The sequence below is a fragment of the Budorcas taxicolor genome, chromosome 25, assembly GCF_023091745.1.
Source record: "Budorcas taxicolor isolate Tak-1 chromosome 25, Takin1.1, whole genome shotgun sequence".
In the NCBI taxonomy this organism is placed as follows: domain Eukaryota; kingdom Metazoa; phylum Chordata; class Mammalia; order Artiodactyla; family Bovidae; genus Budorcas; species Budorcas taxicolor.
In genome coordinates, this window is record NC_068934.1 from 49,154,831 (window position 1) to 49,176,762 (window position 21,932).

Sequence of the window (21,932 nt, forward strand, 5' to 3'; positions counted from 1 at the left end):
GGAGTGACACAGGATGGGAGACGGGGCCCAGAGAGGGCTCGGGGACAGAAAGTCATGGCACCAGGGGGCCCGGGCCTGCTGTCATAAGGAACCCGCCCAGGGCTCAGCACTTCCTCCCTCTGGCTTTGCTTGCACCATGCCCGCCCCCCGCACCCTCGCAGGGCCATGCCATGATCTGGAAAAGCACACACATGTGCACACACACACAGAGAAACATACACACACAGATATGCCTCCACACACAGATACAGATACACATACATGCAGATACATATCCCATGCACAGATAAACATATACACACAGATACACACACAGATATGCCTCCACACACAGATACACACACATACAGATACATATCCCACACACAGATAAACATACACACACAAATACACACACAGATATACATACATACACAGATACAGATACATATACGTACAGATACATATCCCATGAACACAGATATACATACATACACAGATACTCACAGATACACACACACACAGATACGTATACCATGCACAGACAAACATATACACACATATGCACACACAGACACACACAGGTGCACATATGTACAGATACATATCCCATGCACAGATAAACATACACACACAAATACACACAGAGATATGCATCCATATACAGATACTCACAGATACACATACATACAGATACATATACTATACACAAATAAATATACACACACAGATACACACACAGGTATGCCTCCACACACAGATACACACACATACAGATACGTATACCATGCACAGATAAACATATACACACATATGCACACAGAGGCACACACAGGCACGTAGATGCCTGCGTACACACACATACCAACACACACACTACACACAGATAAACATACACACACAGACACGTGCACACACCCCACAGGTTCCCCAGCCCAGTGCCTCTCGGTGGGGCCCAGCCGTACCCCTCCAGGCAGAAGCTCCGATCCAGGGAGGGTGCGGGGGCCTGGGCACAGGTGTGGGGCGTGAGACATGCCCTTCCTCCCTGCAGAGGGTCTCAGGTCAAGGGAGCCGTGGCCCCTGCATTGGAGGCCCCAGTTCTGGCTGTGGGGCTGGGGGCACACAGAGGCCAGTTCTCCCCACTGTGGCCACCCATGGGACCCAGTGACTACAGCCTGGCTCCTCTGGGACCCCACGCTCTGCTCTGTCAGACAAGGGGTTAGTGGTGGTCTCAGGGTCCCTGGTGTCCACCTCCAGTGAGGAAGAAGCCAGGCCTTTCGTGGGTACCTCCCACAGCTAGCGTCCCCCACCTCAGCCTCTAGGGCTGCCAGCTGCTAGGAGCACAGTGGGAATGCCTGCATTCGTGTGGAATTTGTTTAATTTTAAAACCTGTTTTGATTACAGTGACATACATGTAGCAAAACGCACCATCCTAACCATGTCAGGCACAGCTCAGGGGCCCTAAGCACACCCGCAGGGGGCTGTACTGTCCCCAGCATCCCTCCTGAGAACCCTAGCATCTTAGAAAGCGGACACCCTGGCCCTGCCCCGCCAGCACTCGCTCCCCGGCCCCCCAGCACTCGCTCCCTGGCCCCCCAGCACTCGCTCCCTGCCCCCCCCCGTCTCTGTCACTGTGAATGTGACAACTTTAGGGACCTCATGTGGGTGGAATCCCAGTGGATTTGTGATTACCTTCTTTGTGTCTGGCTTATTTCACTGAGCATCGTGTCCTCATGGCTCGTCCAGCTTGTAGCTGTGTCAGAATTCTCTTCCTTTTTACGGCCGAGTAATGTTCCACTCCAGTACTCTTGCCTGGAAAATCCCATGGATGGAGGAGCCTGGTAGGCTGCAGTCTATGGGGTCGCTAAGAGTCGGACAAGACTGAGCGACTTCCCTTTCACTTTCACTTGCATGCATTGGAGAAGGAAATGGCAACCCACTCCGGTGTTCTTGCCTGGAGAATCCCAGGGACGGGGGAGCCTGGTGGGCTGCCATCTGTGGGGTCGCACAGAGTCAGACACGACTGAAGCAACTTAGCAACGTTCCATTGTGTGCTTGGACTATGTTCTGTTTCTCCAACCATCTGTCAACAGACACAGTTATTAGTTTAGATGCAGGTTTATTTCGTAAAAGCAGTGACAACATGCTTACTCCTTCTACAACCCAGTGAAACAACGAGACCCAGTGAAAGCACTTTAGACGCTGTCTGGAGCACTCGCCTCAACTTTCAGATCTCACTCCCTCAGTCAAGACGTCCGGGCATCCTGTCCAGGCAAGGCCTGCAGGTGCCGGGGACACAGTCATGGATAAAATGAAGTCGCGTGGAAGCAACCTAGATGCCCATCGGCAGACGAATGGATAAAAAAGCCATGGTACATATACACAATGGAATATTACTCAGCTATTAAAAAGGATGCATTTGAATCAGTTCTAATGAGGTGGATGAAACTGGAGTCTATTATACAGAGTGAAGTCAGAAAGAAAAACACCAATACAGTATATTAACGCATGTATTTGGAATTTAGAAAGATGGTAACAATGACCCTATATGTGAGCCAGCAAAAGACAGATGTAAAGAACAGACTTTTGGACTCTCTGAGAGAAGTCAAGGCTGGGATGATTTGAGAGAATAGCATTGAAACGTGTATATTCAGTTCAGTTCAGTTCAGTCGCTCAGTCGTGTCCGACTCTCTGCGACCCCATGAATCGCAGTACGCCAGGCCTCCCTGTCCATCACCATCTCCCAGAGGTCACTCAGACTCACGCCCATCGAGTCCGTGATGCCATCTAGCCATCCCATCCTCAGTCGTCCCTTTCTTCTCCTGCCCCCAATCCCTCCCAGCATCAGAGTCTTTTCCAATGAGTCAACTCTTTGCATAAGGTGGCCAAAGTACTGGAGCTTCAGCTTTAGCATCATTCCTTCCAAAGAAACCCCAGGGCTGATCTCCTTCAGAATGGACTGGTTGGATTTCCTTGCAGTCCAAGGGACTCTCAAGAGTCTTCTCCAACACCACAGTTCCAAACCATCAATTCTTCGGCGCTCAGCCTTCTTCACAGTCCAACTTTCATATCCATACATGACCACTGGAAAAACCATAGCCTTGTCTAGACAGACCTTAGTCGGCAAAGTAATGTCTCTGCTTTTCAGTATGCTGTCTAGGTTGGTCATAACTTTACTTCCAAGGAGTAAGCATCTTTTAATTTCATGGCTGCAGTCACCATCTGCAGTGATTTTGGAGCCCCGCAAAATAAAGTCTGACACTATTTCCACTGTTTCCCCATCTATTTCCCATGAAGTGATGGGACCAGATGCCATGATCTTCGTTTTCTGAATGTTGAGCTTTAAGCCAACTTTTTCCCTCTCCTCTTTCACTTTCATCAAGAGGCTTTTTAGCTCCTCTTCACTTTCTGCCATAAGGGTGGTGTCATCTGCATATCTGAGGTTATTGATATTTCTCCCGGCAATCTTGATTCCAGCTTGTGTTTCTTCCAGTCCAGGGTTTCTCATGATGTACTCTGCATATAAGTTAAATAAGCAGGGTGACAATACACAGCCTTGATGTACTCTTTCCCTATTTGGAACCAGTCTGTTGTTCCATGTCCAGTATATTACCATATGTGAAATAGATCACCAGTCCAGGTTCGATGCCTGAGACAGGGCGCTCAGGGCTGGTGCACTGGGATGACCCTGAGGGATGGGATTGGGAGAGAGGTGGGAGGGGGGTTTAGGATGGGGACACATGTACACCTGTGGCTGATTCATGTCAATGTATGGCAAAAACCACCACAATATTGTGAAGTAGTTAGCCTCCAATTAAAATAAATAAATAAACAAAATTTTAAAAAAAGAAAATCACCCCCCCCCCAAAAAAGAAACGCAGTCCCCCTCTCCCGGAGCTTACATTCCAGAAGGAAGGTAGGCTCCAGACAAAACAAGGGAGTCTGGACTTGTCCGAGGCCATGGGAGGAAGGAAGGGACAGCTCTGGACGCCCCAGGTCCTTAAGAGAGACTTGGGGCTGCTATAAAGGGGGCAGTTCTGGGAAAGACACAAACTCTAATAGATACATGATAATAGACAGAGCATCTGTTGTGTCCAGTTGCTCAGTCCACTTTTAACATGGACATGCATTTAATATATTGATATCAGGTATTATGTTCTCTATAAGCTGAATATAATAGATCATATTTAATAGCACATTAAATGTTCAGTGTGTAGGTCTCTATGTACATATACACATGCGCGTGGGTGTGTACACAGTTATTCAGTCGTGTCCAGCTCTGCGCCCCCATGGACTGTAGCCCACCAGGCTCCCCCATCCATGTGATTCCCCAGGCAGGAATACTGGGGTGGGCTGCCATTTCCTCCTCGGGGTGGGGGGTGTGGGCGGTCTTTCCAACTCAGAGATCAGACCCATGTCTCCTGCATTGGCGGGCAGAGTCTTTACCACTGCGCCACCTGGGAAGCCCATATCTACACACACACACACACACACACACACACACATAACATATATATCATACGAAAAGTAATTGTAACACAGAGTGGAGCCACATGTAACCTTGTTCTGTATTTTCCGAGTCTCCTGTAATGTGTTACCATACTTTTATTGTGTAGTGTTAGTCGCTCAGTCGTGTCCGACTCTTTGCGACCCCATGGACCATAGCCCGCCAGGCTCCTCAGTCCATGAGATTAACCAGGCGGGAATACTGGAGTGGGTTGCCATTTCCTTCTCCAGGGGATCTTCCCGACCCAGGGCTCGAACCTGCCTCTCCTGCATTGCAGGCAGACTCTTTACTGTCTGAGCCTCAAGCCCTAGATACTTCATAATTTTTAAAAAAATTAAAAATAAATATATATCATGTGGTTTTCCAGGATATAAATTCAAATGACATGAAATCAACCGTTTTGAGTGACTAATTCAGTGGCATTTCTTGCGTCCACACTGTGGTGCAGCCACCACCTCTGTCGAGCTCAGAAACGGTTCCGTCACCCCAGAGTGACCGTACGAGCGGTCGCCCGCGTCCCCTCCGCCACCCACAGCCCCCGCAGCCTCCACTCCGCTTTCCCTGTGTACGGATTTGCCTGTGCTGGACACGGCGTGTCCGTGGGGCCGTGCCACGTGCGGGGCTTTGTGACGAGCTGCTCCAGCAAGCCCCGTCCAGGCTGTGCCGGGTGTCAGGGCTGAGCCATGGTCCACGGCTGGATGGAGCCGGGCGGTTGGTTGTCCGCTCGTCAACGGGGCACACCTGGGCCATCTCCACTTGTCGGCTGCGCGGAGCAGAGCTCCCGAGAGCACGTGCGTGCAGGTGTCTGAGTCCTTGCTTTCACTTCTTTGAGTTTGTACCTCAGAGTGGGATGGCCAGATGGCAGTTCTGTGGCAAGATGGCTTTCTAGAAGATTCTGTATTTGGCCTCTTGGAGAAAGCGCCGAGCGGTCTTCCTCAGTGGCCGCCCTGTGCTACAATCCCGCCAGCGGGGAGGCGGGCGCCCACGTCTCACACCTGCATGGACGTGGGCGGCTTCGGTTCTTTCTGGAGCCGTCCCCGTGGCTGTGCCCGTGGGTGTGAAGCGATGTCTCACGTGGCCAGATGAGCACCTCGCTGAGGACCGAGGGGGACGGGCGTTTCCTCACTGTCTGCCACCGTCCGAGCACCTTCTCTCCAAGTCCTCCGTCCATCTTTGCATCTGGCTCTTGTCTTATGTCAGGCTCTTGTCTTTCCCAGGTGGCGCTAGGGGTCAAGAACCCGCCTGCCAGTGCAGGAGACACCAGAGCCGTGGGTTCGATCCCTGGGTGGGGGAGATCCCCTGGAGGAGGAAATGGCGACCGCTCCGGGATTCCTGCCTGGAGAATCCCACGGGCAGAGGAGCCTGGCGGGCTACAGCCCACGGGGTCACGAGCGACTGAGCACACACGCACTCAGCTCAGCTCAGTCGCTCAGCCGTGTCCGGCTCTTCGTGACCCCGTGAACTGCAGCACACCAGGCCGCCCTGTCCATCACCAACTCCGCTCAGCCGTGTCCGGCTCTTCGTGACCTCGTGGACTGCAGCACACCAGGCCGCCCTGTCCATCACCAACTCCCAGAGTTTACTCAGACTCATGTCCACTGAGTCAGTGATTCCATCCAACCATCTCACCCTCTGTCGTCCCCTTCTCCCGCCTTCAGTCTTTCCCAGCACCAGGGTCTTTTCCAGTGAGTCAGTCTTCGCATCCGGAGAAGGAAATGGCAGTCCACTCCGGTGTTCTTGTCTGGAGAATCCCAGGGACGGGGGAGCCTGGTGGGCTTCCATCTATGGGGTCTCACAGAGTCGGACACGACTGAAATGACTTAGCAGCAGCAGTTCTTCACATTAGGTGGCCAGAGGATTGGCGTTTCAGTTTCAACATCGGTCCCTCCAACTGTGTTGAGTTAGTAAGAGCTCTTCCTGTATCTGGACACTAGAGCTTTGTTAGACACACGATTGCAGATGCTTCATGCCGTCCTGTAGGTCTCTCTCAAGCACTTTTTTAAACGAGTTTTCCACGGCCGCCCTTTAGTGCTCAGACCCCCACGTTCATGGTTCTGAGCAGAGTCTCTCACCCCTGAGGGCGCCGGTCATTGCCCTGCTGTGGCTACACCTGCTGCGGCCTCAGGAGCCAGCAGGCGGGCCTGGCAGGGTCCCCAGCCTGGCCCTTAGGATGGAGGAGTGGAGGGCACTGCCCCAGCCCGGGGCTGCTGTGACCCGGCCCAGCGGCCTCACAGGGCCCAGAAGCAGAGGGTGTGGGGCACAGACACCCCACCCCGTCCACTCCTCCCAGCCCCACGGCCCCCACGCTGTCCCGCTCTCTTCCTCCGTCACCCCAAACAAGCTCCTTCCAGCTGCATCTGGTGGAAAGCAGGCGGCAGGAAAGGGGCAGAGGAGGGTGTCCTCGTTCGTGCCTGCGTTTGCCCGACGTGCTCCGCAGGCTCCCAGCGCCTGGCGCCGGGGGTGCTGGGCGGAAGCCGTCCACAGGGGAGCTCCTGGCGCCAGGGGTGCTGGGTGGAAGCCGTCCACGGGGGAGTGCCTGGCGCCGGGGGTGCTGGGTGGAAGCCGTCCACGGGGGAGCGCCTGGCGCCGGGGGTGCTGGGCGGAAGCCGTCCACGGGGGAGCTCCTGGCGCCAGGGGTGCTGGGTGGAAGCCATCCACGGGGGAGCGCCTGGCGCCGGGGGTGCTGGGTGGAAGCCGTCCACGGGGGAGCGCCTGGCGCCGGGGGTGCTGGGCGGAAGCCGTCCACGGGGGAGCTCCTGGCAGGTCACCGAAACGTCCGTGCGGCTGGGACGGCAGGAGAAGCTGGGCCGGCCGGAGTGGGTGGGGTGTCTGGGGTCTGATGCCAGCAGGGTGGTCCGGGCCGTCTGCCGCCTGGCGAGGCAGCTCAGCGAGGCCTGAGGAAGGAGCAGGTTAGAGCATTTGGGCGGGGGGAACAGCATGTGCTCAGGAAACTGGGGCTCTGGGCACGAGAGCCTCAGCATCCCAGGAGCTGGAGCGTCAGCCCGGCCCCCAGAGCCTGCCACCGCCACTCCTGCCTCAGCCCAGAGCTTTCTTCTGGGGCAGCGTCCCCCAGGCGCCCTGACCAGGCCCCTGGCTTCCCGGGCTGTCGAATGTCCTGACTGGTCTCAGAGAGTGCGCGCCGAGTGACGCTGCCCGGGTCCAGCCCCCTTCAGACCTGTGTGACTGCGGGCAGGTTCTGCGCCTCTCTCTGCCGCAGGGCATGGCTGGGAGCGTGGGCAGAGCTGCCGTGATTCACACGTACACCCGTCTCCAGCGCAGCTCTCACCCCTCCTTCCCTCCGTCCTAAACGCCACACCAGAGGCCCTGCCCGGCACGCGGTGCTGTGGGCACAGCTGGCCCACTGGACAGCTCTGGTCAGAGTCCCACCAGTGGCTCTGCAGCCTTGGTGGGCACCGAGATGCCCAGTGGTGATGGGAGTGGAGGAGGGCATGGCAGCCCGCTCCAGGATTCCTGCCTGGAGAATCCCACGGACAGAGGAGCCTGGTGGGTAACAGGCCACGGGGTCGCGCAGAGTCGCACACGACTGAAGCGACTTAGCACACAGCGCGGCTGGGCCCGCCCCCCGGAGGGTAGCGAGAACTAGGTGAGCGAGGGCGGCCGCGACCTCAGAGGATGGGGCAGCCAGGGGGTCCATGCCCCTCACCTTGTGCGGGGAGAGAGCCAGGGCTGGTCGGCCTCCGGGCCCCGCTCCCTGGCTTGGCGGCTCAGGGTGGGGGCACACAGCTCAGCGGACAGCACAGGGCAGGCCCGCCTCTGCAGGGGAGCAGAGAGGGAGCGTCTCCGGCTCGGCAGCCACAGAACCCTGTCCCCCGGGCCTGATGCGGTCCCTGGATCGCACGCAGCCACGGACGGCGCGGAAGGAATGGGCACAGCCGGCGCCAGGAGGGCCTCCCTGGTGGATGCAGAAATCTGGGCTGAGTGATTTTCACATCTCACCTTGATTTTTTTTTTCTTTCCCCCAATCCCTTAAAAATGTGAAGCCCGGGATGTCCCTGGTGGTCCAGTGGTTAGGAATGCACACTTTCACTGCAGGTGGCCCGGGTTCAATCCCTGGTTGGGAACTAAGATCCCGCAAGTGCTGCCCCCAAAAAGCGGTAACAGCCACCCTGGGCTCTCAGGCCTTACAGAAGCAGGCAGGGGCCCACAGCCTTTAGCCCTGACGTTTTCTCCCCATGCCCCAGCTCCGGCCTCAGTTTCCCCGTCTGTAAAAGGACTGAGGGCCAGTCACTATCGCGGCTGTGGATGCAGCTCCGCCCTCCCCCCGCCCCGCACCCTCGGACGGCTGGAGGGGGCCTGGATGTTGCCCCCCGACTGGCAGCTGCTGTCAGGGACAGGGGTCCCCCTGCACACACACGAGCCCTCCTTGCCCAGAGGCCGGGCGCATGACAGTAGCTGAGACAGGCGCCTCCTGGGCACCATGGGGAGGGTCACTGCCATTTGCCCAGTGTTGGCCCCCGGGGAAGGGGCCACCTCGAACACCCTCCATGGTGGCTGCCCCCCAGCTCCTGTTCACAGGTTCGCCTCACTGGCCTGTTCCCTCCATCTCCCCTGGGCTGGGGGTGGGGGCGGGAGGAGCAGCGGGCTCCCACCTCCTGCTTCCTGCACCCCCAGCGGTCCCCCTCCTGGACTGCACGCACCCAACCTGAGTCTCTCCTGCAGGCTGAATATAGGCTGTGCAACGGGTCCGACCGGGAGTGTGTGTCCCCGACAGCCAAGGTCAGCAAGAAGGAAGCTCTCAAGGTGGGCCTGGGCCCGGGGAGGGGCACGGGCCTCATTTGCTGGATGAAGGGGAGCCTGGGCCAGTGCGGCCAGCCCCCACCTCCAGCCTGCCGAGGGGAGGGGGGCAGAACGCACCCCAGCCCCCCCCACACTCCCGCTTCCTGTCCTCTCCTGGGACCCGTCCTTGTCCCTGAGCTCGACGCCCGTGGGTGGGAGCCCCGGGGAAGGGCCAACCCGGGGCCTTCTCCCCTGACCCCTGTGGTGCCCCGGGCCCAGGCGCAGAAGGAGAGCTACCGCCAGGAGAAGAAGCGTGCCACCAGGCAGCTGCTCAGCGCCCTGACGGACCCCAGCGTGGTCATCATGGCAGACAGCCTGAAGGTGAGCGCGGGCCCCCGCCTCCGCCCCGGCTGCAATGGGGGGCCGCCCCCAGGGACGGCGCAGAGTCACCAGCCCCTCGGGAGACGGCTGGGCGTGGGGGCCGCTGCAGGCTCTAGCCACGTCCTGGGGCGTCCCTGACCAAGGACCGCAAGCGGGTGGCTTATAGCAACCAAAACAGACCCCCAGGTCCAGAGGCGGAAGCCCCAAGTCAGGGTCCTGGCGGGACAGGCTCCTTCCCGAGGCTCTGAAGGAGGGCTCTTCCTGCGTCTCCCCGCCTCTGGGGGCCCCGGGAGCCCCCGGACTTGTGGCCGCCTCCCTCCAGCCTCTGCCTCTGCGGTCACCTGGCCTCCTCCTGGGTCTCCGTGTCCTGTTCTCCTGTTACAAGGACACGGTTGTTGGACCAGGGCCCCTGCTCCAGGAGCACCTCATCTTCACTCGGTCACGTCTACAGAAACCCTATTTCTGTTTAAGGTGGGAGGGCCCTGACTGGCGGGGGGCCCAGAGTCCGGTGGAGTCCCCTGCTGTCAGGACACAGGAAGGAGGCGAAGCGCTGGCTTCTGGGGACAGGCCTGGGCTGTGGTCAGAGGCCTGTGTTCAGACCTCATGAGGCCGCGAGCAACTCCCTCAGCCCCAAGCCTGTTTCCCCCTGCATAGAGTGGGGATAAAGCTGTGGAGTCCCTGGGGCTCCCACGAGGGGCAGAGCAGAGAGCAGACTTGGGAGCCTGGGCATCTGCAGAGCTCTGGGCCTTTGTGGGCTCTTTTTTCTTTTTGCTTTACAAAATTATGGATAAAAAATTAGGTGCAAAAGTGAATATTAATTTAGAATGAGAAAAGAAATGATCACAAATTTCAAAATCACAAGGCTGATAATTAGTCACTGCTTATTGCCAGTTCCTCTCTGGACTGGGGCAGAGCGTTGAACTTGAGGTTGAACTTGAACTTGAGCTCCATGAACTTCAGTAAATCTGGCTGCAGCATCTTTCTTTGGATTCACCATCTTTTAGAGCTCCTGTTAAAAACTAAAAGAGAACCCTGCCCGGAGCCTGGGGCCCCGTCCATCAGCCCCTCCCCTAGCAGTTCAGATGCCCCCGGGGTCCCTGCCAGCATTGATGGCAGCCCCCTTCCCTCCAGATCCGAGGGACCCTTAAGAGCTGGACCAAACTGTGGTGCGTGCTGAAGCCGGGAGTGCTGCTCATTTACAAGACACCCAAGGTGGGCCAGTGGGTGGGCACGGTCCTGCTGCACTGCTGTGAGCTCATCGAGAGACCCTCCAAGAAGGACGGCTTCTGCTTCAAGCTCTTCCACCCGCTGGACCAGTCTGTCTGGGCCGTGAAGGTACCACAGCGCCAACCCCAGGGCTCAGGAAGGCCAGGAGAGGAGAGAGCCCCACGGGGCGAGGTGGGAGGGGTGGGGGGAGTGCGCTGGGCGGGAGGAGAGCATGGCCGGGCAGTCAGGAGCCTCTTGCTGGGGCCCCAGGAGCAGGGGGTCCAAAACTGGGCTGACAGTTGCAAGGGTGAGTCACTCAGTGGCCGGGGGATCTGATGTGGTCAGTGGCCTTCCATGTGGAATACATGTTGGGGTGGGGGGTACTCAGGACCTGGGGGCCTGATGGGTTCAAATCACACGTCGAGCCCTGTCCAGAGGCTGGGGAACGGGGCCATGTGAGGGCGGCTGCTCCAGGCCCAGACCTCCCCCTTTGGAATCTGGGGGCGGCCCAGCCCACGACCAGAGCGGGTCAGGTTGCCAGATGAAATCCAGAATGCCTGGGTGCATTCGGATTTCAGAGGGAGATCAAAAGGGGTTTTTTTAGTATGTTGTTGTTCAGTTCCTAAGTCGTGTCCGACTTTGCAACCCCATTGACTGCAGCCCACCAGGCTCCCGTGTCCTTCACTATCTCCCCAAGTTCACTCAGACTCAACGTCCGTTGAGTCAGTGATGCCGTCTAACCATTTCATCTTCTGCCGCCCTCTTCTCCTTTTGCCTCCAATCTTTCCCTGCGTCAGGGACTTTCCCAGTGAGTCGGCTCTTTTTTTAGTAGAAGTATGTCCCAAATAGTGTATGGGATATATTTAAACTGTGTATATGTAATTTTTCTGAGATTCAAATTTAACCGAGCATCCTGGATTTGCATGTGCTGATTCTGGCCACCTAAATGGAGGCTCAGAGAGAAAAACCGAGGGTGGGGCCCCCAGCTGAGCAGGGGGTCAGGGAGCGTCCGCTCGCCGCTCCTGCTGCCTGCTCTGTCCGCGTGGCCTGACCCCGTCTGGGGGCCCCGAGGCCCCAGAAGCATCTGTGCATGTGTGAGCGTGGGTCCCCATGACCACCTGACCTGTGCTCCCCCCCACCCCTGCACGATCCCTCGGGCGACACCGCCTCTCTGCCTCTCCAGGGCCCCAAAGGCGAGAGCGTGGGCTCCATCACGCAGCCCCTGCCCAGCAGTTACCTGATCTTCAGGGCCGCCTCCGAGTCTGACGGTGAGTCCCATCCGCCCTGCCGGTCTCCACGGTGACCCCACGTGAAGCACCCCCGCCCCTTGGTGGAAGGATCGGCCAGGTTCAGGGGACCCCGGTTCAGACCCTCCTGACGCCATCCAAGGGGGCAGCCTGGCGTCAGGGGACAAGTCCACCCATTACCTGCGCCTTCTCTGAGCCTCAGTCTCCCCCGTGGGCAAAAGGGTGAGCAGTAACACCCTCCCCTTAGCTGCTATGAGAATCCGATGACCTTGTTTAACAGATAACAGTGGCTGAGTGCCAGGCACCGTTGAATCACCAGGTGCTGCTTTTACCAGCCATCTGGGGAGACCAGGGGAGACAGGCTGGCCGAACTGCGCGCGAGGGATGCGCCTTCCTGAACCCGCGCGTGCTTGGGGCGCCCTCTCGCGGCCGCCCTGAGTAAACGCCGCTGCCTGCCGCCCCGGGGAGCCGGCGCAGGGCTCCCTCCAGTGGTCCCGGGCGGGCGAGGCTCTGCCCAAGGCAGCCTGGCCCGACCACGGGACTCTGGGCCTCCCGGCTGCCCCCTGGTGGCCAGACGCCGCGTCGACACTCCTGAGTCGCTTGAATGCCACCCTCTGTCCCCAGCCCCCCACTCGGTGCCACGCCTCTCCTGGGCCCTGGGATGGACAGGGCGGCCTGGGCTCCCGTGGAGCCTGCTATCTGCTGGGGGAGGCAAGCAGAGACCCTTCAGACAAGGCCAGCTGGGCTGAGGCGTGAGCCGAGTCCCTGACGGGGATGGGGGCCGTGGTCAGGGAGGAGGGCGGTCCACAGGCCCTGGGGGTATCAGGGTGGGCTTCCTGGAGGAGGAGAGTTAGGGAAGGAAACTTTCTGCCTCCAGGAGGGTCATACTTTAAAGGCTCGGAGAAGTAAAGAAATGAGTTCAAAGTGCTTGAACCCCAGGTCTAACCTGCTGGCAGCCTCCACCAGGAAGACAGCAGGAGCCTGGGGACAAGGGCTGGGTTTGGCGGCGGCTGGCTCCACCCACCACCGCTCTGCCCTTCAGGTCGGCCCTCCCCCCCATCTCCCAGGGCTCTTCCAACACCAGGAGCTGCCTGCTCCGCCTTGGTTCAGCAGGCCCCTCCCCAGCCTGCCACCCACCCTCCTGCCCTGCGCTCCAGGCCAGCCAAAGCCCGCAGCCGCAGAGGCCGGGCCCTGCCCCGACCTGTGGGGGCAGTTTCCATCCGGGCGAGCCCTGGCCCTGACTCCATAGGTGGGAACTTGCAGGGCCTCTGGGTACAGAGGGCGTCTCAGGTGGCAGTAGTGGTAAAAAACCCACCTGCCAGTGCAGGAGATGCCAGAGATGCGTCTCTGGGTCAGGAAGATCCCCTGGAGGAGGGCATGGCAACCCCCTCCAGTATTCTTGCCTGGAGAACCCCATGGACAGAGGATCCAGGTGGTCTACAGGCCATGGGGTCACCAAGAGTCAGATATGACTGAAGCGACCTAGCACACGGGGTCCTGCTTAGTGTGTGACCTTGAGGCGGTCACTCACCCATCCTGGCCTCAGTCCTTTGTAATACAGGCGAATAACCATGTGCTAGGAGTAGGGGGTCCTGTGGGGGCGCTTTGTTGAGGAAGGGCAGGGTGGGGTGGGCAGCGGGGCAGGAGGCTCGCCCGGGTGCCCTGGGCATCTCCTGAGCTGGGGGCCGCTCATCCCACCCTTGTCTGCAGGCCGCTGCTGGCTGGACGCCCTGGAGCTGGCGCTGCGGTGCTCCAGTCTCCTGCGACTCAGCGCCTGCAAGCAGGGCCGTGACGGGGAGCCCGGGTCCTCGCCAGACGGGTCGCCCTCCTCGCTCTGCGGGCTGCCTGCCTCGGGCGCCGTCCACGACCAGGACCTGTTCCCGTGAGCAGGGGCGTGGGGGGCAGGGGCCAGCCCCTCCCAGGAGCCTGGGTCTCCTGCCTGCTGGGTTCTCCTGGCAGCAGCGCGCAGGGTCTCCTTGTACATGGGGAGGGGGTGGGGAGCAAACGCCACAGAGGTCTGGCTGCCCACACCGCGGCCCAAAAGGCAGGCCTCCTCCACTCCAGGTGGACCCTGGAGCCTCAGTGTGCTCATCTGGGAACTGGGACTAATAGTCCGATGCCCATCGCTCAGGCTTTTAAACACAGGGATGGGGGTGAGGCGCCCGGCAGGGAGGGGCGCCCCTGGTGGGGGTGCCTGGCCTCACCATGACCAGCCACCCATGGGCCCCATCCACCTTCCAGACTGAACGGGTCCTCCCTGGAGAACGACGCTTTCTCGGACAAGTCGGAGAGGGAGAACGCCGAGGAGTCGGATAACGAGACCCACGACCACAGCCGGAAGACTGAGAGCGGGAGCGACCAGTCCGAGGCCCCGGCGGGCCCCGGGCGCAGAGGGACCACCTACGTGGTGCAGGACCACGAGGAGCTGGGGGAGGTGAGAGCTGCCCCGCCCCGGAGCCCCCACCCCTGGAGCCGTGGAGGCAACGCCTGGCCACCACCTCAGGGAGAGCTCGCCAGCTCTGCAGCACCCAGAGGGCCCGGGACTGGGTGGGCCAGGGTGGCAGGACTCAGGGAGAGCCCTGGGAGGGATGCGAAGGGCCCACTTGCTGGAAAAGACTCTGATGCCGGGAAGAGTTGAGGGCAGGAGGAGGAGGGGGCGGGTCGTGATGCAGGGCAGGCTGTGGGCACCCCCGTGCTGCTGACCCCAGGGGGTCAGGTCCAGCTACGTACACCCCAGGCCCAAGACCTTGGATCCATAGGTCCTGGGGGTCCATAGGGAGGGGAGAGGGGCTTGGCATCACCCAGGGGCTTCGGTTTCCCAAGTGTGAGTATCCCAGCCCTGCCTGGGATCACCCGTCCCACCAGCCAGCTGTCCCCAGACCCTTTCTGAGATCGTTCTGCCCACCTGAGGGCCTGTGGTGGGCGTGTTCTGGGAGACGGAGCCCCCCACCTGGTCCCCAGCTTCCCTGTCCACCATGCCCCCCACCCCCTGCGCAGACAAAGCCCACAGCCCCAGGGCTAGGTCTCTCCCTGGCAAGTGTTTGGAGCTACGGGGAGGGTGAGACATCTCAGGGAAGAGAGGGGGTCCCCGTGTGGTCCTGGGGGAGTGAAGGCCCTTCTGAAGGGGGTGCTGGCCCGAAGCACCGCTGTCCTGTCCCCAGGTGGAGACAGGCTGGGGGCGGGACGAGGTGTCTGTGAGCACGTGCCCCCTGCTGCCGCGGCACGGAAGTGTGCAAAGACAGGTGTCAGGCGGGGCACAGACTGTGAGGCGCAGAGGGCGCCAGGGCGTCTGGGCTGGCCAGGAACCGAGGCACAGGGCAGCTGGCCTGGGCCAGCAGGTCCCCCTCTGGGCTCGGGGGATACATGCCGGAATAGGTAGGGGTCAGGTGGGGCCAGGACAAGCTTGCTGGGCGTGGGGGCCTGGCCAGGGGCGACCCCGGATGAGGTGGCAGTGTGCCCCTTGCAGCTCCCCTGGGCGTCGAGGCTCCCCGCCTGCCCGGCTCCGGCCTGACCCGGCCCCTCTGCCCTCAGCGGGGCGAGGCGTCGCAGGTGGAGACTGTGTCAGACGAGAATAAGAGCTTGGTGTGGGTCCTGCTGAAGCAGCTGCGGCCGGGCATGGACCTGTCTCGCGTGGCGCTGCCCACCTTCGTGCTCGAGCCGCGCTCATTCCTCAACAAGCTCTCCGACTACTACTGCCACGCCGACCTGCTCTCCAGGTGTGCCGCGGGGAGGGCCCGACACCCGCCCCGAGGAGGCAGAGCGGCCCTGGGAGACGGCCCCTGGACGCTATGCCTCCAAAGGGCCCCGACTGCAGGGAGGGGCTGCTGGGCCGGGAGGGCAGGGCTGCCCCACGTCCGTCAGGGCCCCCATCGCAGGGGAGCCCAGCACCCTCTGTGCACCTGAGCGCTGGCACTATGCCCTCAGGCTGAATAAGGCTGAGGGTGGAAGGGGGCCTGCAGGCTCAGGAGCCCACGCACAGGGAGCTAGGTGAAGGGGAGAGCATCCCAGCAGCTTCCTGCAGGCGGCATCTTGCCAGCCTTGAGCCAGCCGTGCCCTCGCTGCCCCAGCGGTGGAGCTGCCCTGGTATTTCACACACACACACACACACACACAGATATTTCCTGACCAAATTTCCCAGAGGTGGGAGATTCACCCCCCACCCCAACACACACACACACACACACGCACACAGATACTTCCTGACCAGATTTCCCAGAGGTGGGAGATTCACCCCCCACCCCAACACACACACACACACACACACACACACACACACACACACTTCCCATCGTCGGCGCGTCGGGACAGGGAAGCTTGGGAAGGGCCTGGGTTTCCAACAAGCGGATGGAGGTTGGAACGGAAGGAGGGAGGGGCCGGGGAAAGGGGGGAGAGGCCCGGGTCCCCGGCCTGGAGTGAGGCCCCCGCCCGTGGTTGCAGGGCTGCACTGGAGGAGGACGCCTACAGCCGCATCAAGCTCGTGCTGCGGTGGTACCTGTCCGGCTTCTACAAGAAGCCCAAGGTGAGAGCACCTGCTGGGGAGGTATGGGGGGCGGCCAGCGGGAGGTCCACTCAGCCCTGCCCCTGCCTGCAGTTGGGGGTGAGGGGCATCCTCCACCCCCCAGGATTGTCCCCGCAGGTCCTCAGAGATGGGAGGCCAGGCCCGGACTTCCCACCCAGAGACCCGCTGGCGGGGCCCGGCCCACAGGGTGGTCCCAATCCCTGAGAAGTCCGAGCTGGGCCCTCCACGCCTCAGAGAAACAGCTGCCACACAGCAGCGCCAAGAAGAGGACTTTGGACCCCGAACCTCGAGGAACCCTGGGGACCCATGGGTTTTGGGCGTGAAGCCCCTTTTGAGAACCAAATCCCGGGCTCTGATGAGAGCAGGGCTCCTCTGGCTGTAGTGATGGGAGGGGCCTGGGGTCCCATGGGACCCAGGATTCTGTTCCACTGTGCAGGAGGGGAAACTGAGGCTCAGAGAGGGGAAGGGAAGGCCCAGAGTCACACAGCAGTTTGCAAATGGGACCAGGTCTCCCCTCTCTTCCTGGGGCTTTCTGTATTCTGAGGCAGGCCCTGGGCAAAGCCAGGTGTGCGCACGCTTAGTGGCCGTTGGGATAGAGGGCGCACTCCGGAGGACTTCTCAGAGGAGGGTGCTCCGTGTGCCAGGTTACCTACCCAGGACAGCACAGTGGCTGCTGCAGAGTGGGCTCAGAGCTGGCTCTAGGAAGCCTGGATCAGAGGACTGATGGGCAGAGTGTGGAGCTGTGGATGCGCAGGCACACCTCCAGGGGGCTCTGCAGACAGTCACAGAGCCCGGGTCTCCGGGGTGAGACCCCTGTGCGCACACCCAGCTGCAGTTGACGGGCATCAGATGGGGAGAGGGGAGTCTGAGGTGGGCTACAGGGGACCTGGGAGGAGGGCTCTCCAGACAGGGAGGTTGTTTCCTGGTGAACTTGGACTGTTTGGGGAGCAGAAAGGAGGTGAGTGTGGCCCAAGCAGAGCTGGGGGCAGGACATGCTGGAGGACTTGGGTGCTCACTCGAAAGGTCACTAGAAGCCACTGGAGGCTTTGAGTGGGCGGCACACTGGCTTCCTGGGTGTCCAGGGATAGTGTGCAGTGGTCAGGGTCTTGTGAGCCCCTCAGAGCCGACATGTGGACATGACATCTTGTAGGCTGTTCCCCCCGCCCCCTCCCCCCGAATGGAAATCATGGGCAAAGCATAGTCTCCCTGGAGCAGGAGTGGGGTGCTGTTCCCGGACGCTGGCTGCAAACCGGCGTCCCTTGTAGAGACCTGCCTGCCGGGGCCGTGGGCAGGGGCAGCCCCCTCACCGTCCCTCGGCCCTCAGCCCAGTCCAGCTGGCGTCCCTGGCCTCCCCTGCCCCCAGTGCCTCACGCCAGCCTCTTGTTCATTGCCTGCAGGGCATCAAGAAGCCCTACAACCCCATCCTGGGGGAGACCTTCCGCTGTTGCTGGTTCCACCCCCAGACCAACAGCCACACCTTCTACATCGCTGAGCAGGCAAGGGTCACCCCAGGCTCTGGGCACCGGGCTTTGCACTGGGCGGGCCCTGGCGGCGGGTCGGGGGTGTCTCAGCCCAGGCCTGTTTCTGGGCGGCCCAGCCTTGGACCGTCGGAAGAGCTCTGGCCTCACTACCGCCAGAGGGATTCTCCCAGGGGTTGCAGACCCCACCGTGGCTGTGACAGCTGTGTGTCCTTGGCGGGGGGAGGTCTGGGCGGGACAGGGGGATGGCAGGCAGCTTCTGGGCTGAGTCCCAAGACGAGACTGCCCTCACGCCCGGGGCTGGGGCTGGGAGGGATGGGGTGGGCGGGGCTGCCGGATGGGGTGGGCGGGGCTACCCGCTGCTTGAGCTGGGAGGGTTGTGGGTGGGCGGGGCTGCCCGCTGCTGGGGCCGTAGCACGAGCCACCTCCCTGCCCACAGGTCTCCCACCACCCACCCGTGTCCGCTTTCCACGTCAGCAACCGGAAGGACGGCTTCTGCATCAGTGGCAGCATCACTGCCAAGTCCCGGTTCTACGGTGAGAGGGGAGCGGCTCCCTGGGGTCTCCCCGGGGGGCCTTGGGAAAACGGGGTGGGGGGAAGGACTGAGCCGCAGATTCAGTGGTTACCAAGAGCTCCCACGAGGGCCGTATTCATGTCCCTCCCCACCTCTCCTAGCAGGGACCACGCCGGGTAAAGTGCTCAGAACCTGGGGTCTGCAGAGGCCCCCAGGCGTCTCCTCCCATCCCTCCCTCCCGTGGGGTTCACAGGGGTGCTGGGAGGATAATGAGAAAGGACCGTGTGCAAAGGTGCCTCCAGGGCTGGCCGGCCATCCAGCATCGCTGGCCACAGGTGGCTATTTAAAGTAATTCAGATGAAATGAAACTTGCCAGGTGGCCCCTCAGTCACTCTGGCCACAGTGCAGGTAGCCACAGGTGGCCGCCGTGTCCCACGGCACAGGGCAGAGCAGCTTCGCCGTCACAGGCTCTGTGGGTTTCTCTGCATTTCTCCATCTGATTGGCCTTGTCATGGCTCTCGCTGGGGGACAGGTGGGCTGAGTGCCTCTGTGTACCCAGCTGACCGCATAGGCTGTGCCCACCTTTCCAACCCCTGTGCTCCCGTCACTGACTGTGTACCCTTAAGTGGGCCAGACCCTCTCTCTGCAGGTATTTAAAATCAAAGCAGAGGCCCTGGTTTGGAAAAGGTCAAAGCCTCCCCCTTAAGAATCCCGGCTTTAGTAACTGAAATAAACGCTAACACACGGCAGCTTAAGTAACTCCTCAGGATGAATGCCTTGTGCAACTTGGACGGGGCTTTCACAGAACCTGAGGCTCAGAGAGGTTAAGTGACCCACCCACAGTCACACAGCTCAAAGTGCCTGGGGCTCTCCCCACTTGTTGGAAGGGAGCTCAGGTCCTCTGACTTGGGGTGGGGGTGGGGGCCCAGGTCCCCAGGATCTGGCTCCACGTGCTGTCCCTACCACCCCATGTCTCTCTGCAGGGAACTCACTATCAGCTCTGCTGGATGGCAAGGCCACCCTCACCTTCCTGACCCGGGCAGAGGATTACAGCCTCACCATGCCCTACGCCCACTGCAAAGGTGAGAGGCTGTGGTGCCCCCACCCCAGGGAGCAGAGTCCAGGCCAGCTCCCTTGGGGGAACAGCCTGGTTCTTGTCTGCTCCAAGGGATCTATTTCACGCTCCCTCTTACGTGACTGTTTAGCGGGGTATGAAATTCTGGGCAGATGGTCTGTCTCTGCTTTGAAAGCTTGTCTCCACCTTCCAGCTTCCACTGCGGTTGGTGATCAGTCAGCGCCAGCCTGCTTGTTATGTGGCCTGCTTTTCTCTGCAGCTGCTCTTAGGATCTTCTCTTGTTTCTGGTGTTCTGCAGGCTCGCTGTTGTAGTTCAAGGTTTAGGTTTCCTTTTTTTTCCTTCAATGTTGTGTCCATTTCTGGTATACAGCAAAGTAATTCACTTACAGGATTTCTTTTATTTTTTAATTAATAGGCTTTTTTTTTTACAGTAGTTTTAGGTTTCCAAAAATTTGAACAAAAAATGCAGAGTGCGCCGTATCCCCCTCTGTCCCAACACACACGCACGCATGCACGAGTATACACACACACACATGAGTATACTCTCTTACACACGAGTATACTCTCTCACACAGAGAGACACACGGGAATATACTCACACACCCATGAGTATACACACACACCCATGAGTATACTCACACACACCCACAGGTATACTCACACCCAGAGTATACTCACACACACGAGTATACTCTCTTACACACAAGTATACTCTCTCACACAGAGAGACACACAGGAATATACTCACACACCCATGAGTATACACACACACACAGAGTATACACACACACACACAGGTATACTCACACACACGAGTATACTCTCTCACACACAGACACACAGGAATATACTCACACACCCATGAGTATACACACACACACAGAGTATACACACACACCCATGAGTATACTCACACACACACACACGAGTATACTCACACACACCCACAAGTATACTCACACACACACAGACACACAGGAATATACTCACCCATGAGTACTCACACACACCCATGAGTATACTCACAAACACCCATGAGTATACTCACACACACCCATAAGTATACTCACACACACGAGTATACTCTCTCACACACAGACAGACACACAGGAATATACTCACACACCCATGAGTATACACACACACACAGAGTATACACACACACCCCCATGAGTATACTCACAGACACGAGTATACTCACACACACAAGTATATTCTCTCACACACACACACAGACACACAGGAATATACTCACACACCCATGAGTATACACACACACCCATGAGTATACTCACACACACCCATGAGTATACTCACACAGACCCACAAGTATACTCACACACATGAGTATACTCTCTTACACACGAGTATACTCTCTCACACAGAGAGACACACGGGAATATACTCACACACCCATGAGTATACACACACACCCATGAGTATACTCACACACACCCACAGGTATACTCACACCCAGAGTATACTCACACACACGAGTATACTCTCTTACACACAAGTATACTCTCTCACACACACACAGACACACAGGAATATACTTACACAGAGTATACACACACACACACACGAGTATACACACACACACCCATGAGTATACTCACACACATCCACAAGTATACTCACACACACGAGTATACTCACACACACGAGTATACTCTCTCACACACACACAGACACACAGGAATATACTCACACACACACGAGTATACACACACACCCACAAGTATACTCACACCCAGAGTATACTCACACACCCACGAGTATACTCACACCCATGAGTATACACATACACACAACAGTATACACACACACCCCCACAAGTATACTCACACCCATGAGTATACACACATACATACACACACAAGTATACTCACACACACGAGTATATTCACAGACATGAGTATACTCTCACACACACAGACACACAGGAGTATACTCACACACCCACGAGTATACACACACACCCATGAGTATACACACACACACACACACACGAGTATACTCTCTCTCTCTCTCACACACACACCCCCACGAGTATACTCACACACATGAGTATACACACATACATATACACACGAGTATACTCACACACACACGAGTATATTCACATACATGAGTATACTCTCTCACACACACAGACACACAGGAGTATACTCACCCATGAGTATACACACACACCCACGAGTATACACACACACCCACGAGTATACTCTCTCTCAGACAGACACCCAGGAGAATACTGACACACCCACAAGTATACACACACACACG

The 21,932-nt window shown here is 58.9% G+C and overlaps 1 protein-coding gene across 4 annotated transcripts in view; it reads left to right on the forward strand.

Annotated features, from left to right (window-relative positions):
• OSBPL5 (oxysterol binding protein like 5) overlaps window positions 1–21,932 on the forward strand; it is a 72,058-nt gene that overhangs the window by 36,739 nt on the left and 13,387 nt on the right. For 3 of the 4 annotated variants that reach the window (XM_052661800.1, XM_052661799.1, XM_052661802.1), the window contains exons 4-14: window positions 9,167–9,247; window positions 9,503–9,604; window positions 10,736–10,939; window positions 11,994–12,078; window positions 13,768–13,939; window positions 14,299–14,491; window positions 15,589–15,773; window positions 16,495–16,576; window positions 17,974–18,072; window positions 18,494–18,590; window positions 19,552–19,650. In XM_052661800.1, the coding sequence (XP_052517760.1) occupies window positions 9,167–9,247; window positions 9,503–9,604; window positions 10,736–10,939; window positions 11,994–12,078; window positions 13,768–13,939; window positions 14,299–14,491; window positions 15,589–15,773; window positions 16,495–16,576; window positions 17,974–18,072; window positions 18,494–18,590; window positions 19,552–19,650 (1,399 nt within the window). The remainder of the gene's footprint in view (window positions 1–9,166; window positions 9,248–9,502; window positions 9,605–10,735; window positions 10,940–11,993; window positions 12,079–13,767; window positions 13,940–14,298; window positions 14,492–15,588; window positions 15,774–16,494; window positions 16,577–17,973; window positions 18,073–18,493; window positions 18,591–19,551; window positions 19,651–21,932) is intronic. The other variant, XM_052661801.1, reaches the window with a different exon arrangement.